The 7,159-nt window shown below is 37.8% G+C and overlaps 1 protein-coding gene across 2 annotated transcripts in view; it reads left to right on the top strand.

The window, feature by feature from the left end:
* Magi3 (membrane associated guanylate kinase, WW and PDZ domain containing 3) overlaps positions 1 to 7,159 on the top strand; it is a 181,667-nt gene that overhangs the window by 127,877 nt on the left and 46,631 nt on the right. For both annotated transcript variants that reach the window (XM_021195661.1, XM_021195662.1), the window contains exon 7: positions 4,142 to 4,199. In XM_021195661.1, the coding sequence (XP_021051320.1) occupies positions 4,142 to 4,199 (58 nt within the window). The remainder of the gene's footprint in view (positions 1 to 4,141; positions 4,200 to 7,159) is intronic.

The raw sequence follows: 7,159 nt of genomic DNA, 5'->3' as shown, positions 1-7,159 counted from the left end.
GCCCTGGCTGTCCTGGAACTCACTTTGTAGACCAGGCTGGCCTCGAACTCAGAAATCCACCTGCCTCTGCCTCCTGAGTGCTGGGATTAAATGCATGAGCCACCACCACCCAGCTCCTGCTTTCTTAAGTAGCCTCCCTTTCTTGGCTCACTCTTCCCGTGAGAGTTGGACATATCCTGCCCTGTCTAATCTCTCTTTGATTCCTTGTCGCTTTGTCTGCCTCTCAGTTAGACATCACTTTCAAACATGGCTACTTCCTTCTACAAATTAACTTTAGCTTCATTGTTTGGGATTAAAGGTGCATACTAAGGGTGTGTCTGTATTCCAGCCAGAAGGACAAAGGTGTATGCTAAGGGCTGAGCCACACCCACAACTAGAAACAGCTTTTTTTTTTTTTTTCAATAAATAACACAATCTTGGGGTTCACAGTGTGATCCTGCAACAATTTTGTTTTACCCTGGGTTTGTAGCTGGATTTATGTGTTTCTCCTTTGGTAGCATGCACAGACCTTCCTACTCTGGTACTGAGGGGTGAAGGCTCTAGGAACCAGTTCTACATCCCAATGAGTTATGTAGCCGTTGTCTTCAGCAATGTGGCTGCCAGGACATTCTTAATATGTCATTATTCTTTGATCTGTCTGAAATGAATTCATTTTCTCTAATTTGTCTTTTAGGACCACTTAAACATTTCTACATTTAAAAGGCTTTTCTAATAGCTATTCTCAGATTTGATAGTATTCTTCCTGATGCCCTCCAAACCCTATCTTCAGCTTGTCATTTCTCTTCTATTTTTCTGTCTACTCAAGAACCACATTATGTATTTTTTAATAAAAAGGAGTCAGAAAGAACAGAAAGGAAGGAAAAAGAAAGGAAATAGATGAAATGATCCACTAGAAAATATATAAAATTGCTAGGCATTTTAATCTATTAACACCTTCATTAGACTGTTATAGCTACCAGTGGTAATGACGTAAAATTATGAAAAGTAACTCAGAAGACAGATTGCCACATTTGCTCTCTAAGGAAGGCCACATTTAATATGTCTGCTGCTAATTGGTTCAAGTGCTAAAATAGACAACTTCCAAGCTTATGTTGCAGTATACTTACTTCTGTTGATGGTTTATCCTTTTTAAGTATTAATGCATCCTTCATAAAGAGTGTTTGATTTTTCTTCATTTCTCCAGCCCTCTCCAAAGACAGACTAAATCTGGCCACGGTTGTACAAGTGATCTCTACTCATCAGTGCTTGGTTTCTGTGCTAGCTCAAGACAATTTCTTTCCTTTTTTTTTTTTTTTTAACTTATTTTATTAGATATTTTCTTCATTTACATTTTAAATGCTATCCCGAATGTCCCCTATACCCTCCCTCAAGACAATTTCTAATGAAGAGAAAAATCTTCCCTTGATAATATACTTTGGTGATATTATGTATTGTTACAAATATCCAAAAATATCCTACCTACTTAATGGTTACTTGGTGATGAAACCTTATAACTATTAAACTGATTGCTCTTTGCTTTATAGCTATACCAGATCATAGTGAACTGCAGTATATCTCACTTCATATTTTTCTAAAGTTTCCACATAATTACTTCAATAATTTTCTAGATGGGGTTTTAGCTAGAGAAACAGAATCAATATACATGTAAAGAAGATTTGCTTAGATGGCCTGTAACTCATAGGAAGGAGCCAGGTAGTTCAGCAATGACTGTCTGCAAGCTAGTTAGGCTGCAGATCTCGTAGTTACTTGTAATCCACAAAGCTGGATGTCTCAGCTGTTGTTGTGTGGTGCTGAAGGGCTAGAGAGCCATTAGTCTTCAGTCCATGAAAGGCCAAGCTGAGCTCTCATGTCAGTAAAGGAGGACGACAGTTGTGGGCATAGGTACATGGGCCAGTCAGAAGGGAAGGCTGTGAGCAGTGCGGAGTTTTCCCCCTTGGATATCTTTGTAGCATGGGAAATACCACCCATTGAAGAGCATGAAGGGAGCTTGTCCCCTTCCCTTAGTCCATCCTGGAGTTGCCCTCGCTGGCCTACCTGGAGGCTTGCTTCTTAGCTGGCCCCCGGTCTCGTCAGGCTGACAAGATTAACCCCCACTGTCTGCTTTCATTGTCCCCACCTCAACCTTCAATCATGGTCTTCAAAGGAGAACCATAAAACTCAGCAAACTTGGAAACCACTGACTGATTATGTATGGAATTAAAGAAAACAGAGGTTGAAGTTGTGAGTGCAGATCTGGGAGGAGTTAGGGAAGCCAAGAGGGGGAGTATGATCAAAATGCATTCTGTGTATTATGAAATTCTCAATATATTTTTAAAAACTCAAAAAATGTACATATGCTAGAGAAGAGAGATGAAGTAATTCAAGAGTTTTTCAAGAGACTAATAACCTTTTCTCTTTATTCTGAGGAATACATTTTTATTACAGTAAAAATAGTTTTATAGTTTGTCAGTTTATCAGTGGAATTTTTGTTTATGAAGTTGACATTTCATAACTGAGTCAGTGGCATAAAACCTTTTCATGTATTTTAAGCTTGTTTTCTGTCCAATGTGTTTTGTTTATCGCATATGCACTCCAAAAAAAGAATTGAAAATAAAGAGACCCGGGGCTACAAAGATGGTTTAGTGGTTTAAAAGCACTGGCTATTTTTGCAGAGGACCTAAATTCAGTTCCTAGCACCCATAGCTATCAGTAACTCAACTTCCTGGGATTCTGACTTCATCTTCTGGCCTTCACAAGCAAATATGTAGGCAAGCACCTATAAACGCAACAGAATTCTTTAAAGTAAACAAAGAGACAGGATATCATAATGTACAACAACTGTAGTTTTTTGTTGTTGTTTGTTTTTAGTTTTTTAATTCCAACTCATTTGGGCTTGGTGTCACATGCCTATAATCCCAGCACTCAGGAGGCAGAAGCAGGTGGATCTCTGGAGTTCAAGGCTAATCTGGTTACATAATGAGATCCTGTCTAAAAAATAATATGAAAAACAAGTTTCTTACTCAGTTCCTATGTATAATTGGCAACACTACAACCTCTAACTAGGATTATCCCTGCCAGTTTAATCCATATGTGACTATTAAAGTGATTCTTTAAACTATTAGAAATTTGAATGTGACTTCAGTTTTTCTTTTCTTCAGTTTTTTTTTTCTTTTATTAACTAACCACTTGAAATTAATAATGCACCCTAATTCTATGTAAGATATTTGTTGCCAAAGCACATTACATAGATACAGATTACACAATGCACTGGTGATTAAGTTAGTTCTTTTAGATGCTCAGCTGAAGTTAACATAAGGAAAGCAGATCCTTCCTTTGGCTCTAAACAGATCTGATCTGTGCACTTGAAATGGCAAAGTCAAGACTGGGTTCTTTGAGAAGTAGGTCAGAACATAATAAATGATGATGTATAAAAGTAAAAAATGTAACAATCGGTGCTGCCTGGATTGGATTTAAAGGAACGTGAGTTTCATACCAGCTTTATGAAGCATCTTAAATAAAAGAAATATAACCAGTGATTTATTATAATAACTTGTATTTTTACTTTATTCTGAATTTGTATGTATGTCTGTGTATAGGTATATGCACATAAGTGCAAGTACCCAAGGGGACCAGATTCTCTGGGACTAGAGTTACAGGCAGTGTGAGCCTGATGTCTGTGCTGAGAATGGAACTCAGGTCCTCTACAAAAGCAATATATTTAACCCTCAGCCCATTGTTCCAGCCTCTAATAACTATTATTGTTATGTCTTTATTAAGATAAACACTTGTTAGTTTAATGTTAGTTTTTGTTGGTTAGCTTTTTGTTCTTTGTATGTCTTATTGATTTGGTTTTCAGACAGACTTCCACTATGGAACCCCAGCTGGCCTAGAACTCACTATTTGGACCAGGCTGGCCTCAAACTTACAGAAGTCCACCTGCCTCTGCTTCCTGAGTGCTGGAATTAAAGGCGTGCACAGCCACACCCAGCTAAGGTCACCTTTTGTTCTATATCCTAATTATCTTCTGAGATGCACTTGCCTTATGAAGAAGCTACCCATACTGTCTTTTGTTCTCTGAAAAATGAGCCCTCAGCTTTCTAACTCTCAAATACTAGTTTAGTAAGGTACATTCACTCACTGATTACTTTTTCTTTATTTACAGAGCTTCCCTATGGCTGGGAGAAAATAGAGGACCCTCAGTATGGAACATACTATGTTGAGTAAGTTTGTTATTTGAGTTAATAGACTCCCAAATGTTTTCCTTTTCCATACAGATCTAGGGAATTTTAAATATGGCACTTTATGTTTCTGCAATCTGATTTGCTGATTATTTTAACTAGAGGAAGGAACACTTTTTGTGCTGACTTTTAGCTTTCGAGAAGTTGTCTTTGGGTTTCTTAATACAGAACATAATAGAGAGGCCAGAGTGTAGCACATGCCTGTCCTCCCAGTACTCCAGAGGGTGAAGGAGATTACTTGAGTCAGGGTTTCAAGATGAGCCTAAGAATGTAGAAAGACCTATCTCAAAGGGAAGAAGAAAAGAGAGGAGGAACAAGGAAGAGTAGGACGGAGAGGGCAGTAAAGGAACAGAAAAACTGGTGAAGACTAATGGCTGGAGTAGCTATCCTCGCTACTGCATTCTTCAAAGAGGAAGGCAGTACATGGACCCTGGGTGAATGAACTCCCGTGGTACTACCTTGTATACTTCCAAAAGCAATGAAAAGACCTTAAGGTCATTGTGATATACTAATCCAAAGTTTAGAGGTATATACTTAAAGGTGTGCTCTCTTTTAAGGAGATCTAGAAAGTGTAGTGGTCTTTGAAGGAGTGGAGATTGCTTCTAATGTGGCTGTATAAACAGGAACTGTATAAACAGACAGGAACCGTATAAACAGACAGGAACCGTACATAACAGACAGGAACTGTATAAACAGACAGGAACTGTATAAACAGATAGGAACCGTATAAACAGACAGGAACCGTACATAACAGACAGGAACTGTATATAGCAGATAGGAACTGTATAAACAGACAGGAACCGTATATAACAGACAGGAACTGTATAAACAGACAGGAACTGTATAAACAGAAAGGAACCGTATATAACAGACAGGAACTGTATATAACAGACAGAAACTGTATAAACAGAAAGGAACCGTATATAACAGACAGGAACTGCATATAACAGATAGGAACTGTATAAACAGACAGGAACTTATATGACAGATAGGAACTGTATAAACAGACAGGAAATGTATAAACAGACAGAACTATATATAACAGATAGGAACTGTATATACCAGATAGGAACTGTATATAACAGACAGGAACTGTATAAACAGACAGGAACTATATATAACAGATAGGAACTGTATATAACAGACAGGAACTGTATATAACAAACAGGAACTGTATATAACAGATAGGAACTGTATAAACAAACAGGAACTGTATATAACAGGAACTGTATATAACAGACAGGAACTGTATAAACAGACAGGAACCGTATATAACAGATAGGAACTGTATATAACAGATAGGAACTGTATAAACAGACAGGAACCGTACATAACAGACAGGAACTGTATAAACAGACAGCAACCGTATATAACAGACAGGAACTGTATATAACAGACAGGAACTGTATAAACAGACAGGAACCGTATATAACCAACAGGAACTATATAACAGACAGGAACTGTATAAACAGAAAGGAACCGTATATAACAGACAGGAACCGTATATTACAGACAGGAACTGTATATAACAAACAGAAACTGCATAAACAGAAAGGAACCGTATATAACAGACAGGAACTATATATAACAGATAGGAACTGTATAAACAGACAGGAACTGTATATAACAGACAGGAACTGTATATAACAGATAGGAATTGTATAAACAGACAGGAACTGTATAAACAGACAGGAACTATATATAACAGATAGGAACTGTATATACCAGATAGGAACTGTATATAACAGACAGGAACTGTATATAACAGATAGGAACTGTATATAACAGACAGGAACCATATAAACAGACAGGAACCGTATATAACAGACAGGAACTGTAGATAACAGATAGGAACTGTATAAACAGACAGGAACTGTATAAACAGACAGGAACTATATATAACAGATAGGAACTGTATATAACAGACAGGAACCGTATATAACAGATAAGAACTGTATGTAACAGAAAGGAACGCTGCTCAGTTGTCAGTGGTCATCATCACGTCTGAGCTTTCTTTCCCCTTCTCTGATCCCTACATTGTTCAGACCACCGGAATTGCCTACTTTATGGATGCTGCAGATGCAATTTCAACCCTGACTGTTGATGCAGGAAATTTTATATTAAAAACTTCAGTGTTACCTAGAAATTTGGAGGAATAAGGGTTCTCTATTTTCTCCCAACCATAAGGAAGCTCTGTAAATAAAAGTGAATTTACCTTATGTTGTACACTGTGAACTCCAAAATTGTGTTATTTCTTGGAAAAATGTTTTTAGTTGTAGTGTGGCTCAGCCGTAGTACACACCTTTAATCCAAGAACTTTCAGCTTAAATATTGTAAACAGGATTAAATAAAGTCAACCATAGGGCAAAAGGCAAAAGGCAGAGCAAGCAACCAGTGAACATAGTATTGAGAAGAAAAAAAAAAAAAAAAACCACATAGAGAGTACGAGGGATTTAGGAGGATGGACAGAGAGATGCACAGGAAGTGGAAGGTAGGGACATTCTATTTGAAGGAGGTTTTCTGAGACCATGTGAGAAAGGAGATTCATTCTGGGGCGTGTGCTGAGAAAGAAGGTCAGCTAGGTGCTTTCTCTGCCTCTCTGAGCTAGCAGGCCTTCACCCTAATATCTGGGTCCTGAGTCTTTATTGGTGAAATCAAACAATTGAGATTTTGTTAGGGAAAGAAAACAACCTTATTTAACTAATACTTGAGAGTTAAAAAGCTGAGGACACATTTTTCAGAGAACACACACAGTTAAACTTTCAATGCCTTCTTCATTAGCCAAGTGTATCTCAGTAGGTAATTAGGATACAAGAATAAGAACTGACATTAGCAACCTTATCTGCAAAAGCAAAATGATACTATTACCTGGAAAAATAGGAAGTTAAAAAAAATCTTCTAGGCCGTGCGGTGGTGGTGCACGCCTTTAATCCCAGCACTTG

This window comes from Mus pahari, chromosome 4 (genome assembly GCF_900095145.1).
Source record: "Mus pahari chromosome 4, PAHARI_EIJ_v1.1, whole genome shotgun sequence".
In the NCBI taxonomy this organism is placed as follows: Eukaryota; Metazoa; Chordata; class Mammalia; order Rodentia; family Muridae; genus Mus; species Mus pahari.
The sequence above is the reverse complement of the archived record's forward strand: the minus strand, read 5'-3'. Positions and strand labels throughout refer to the sequence as shown.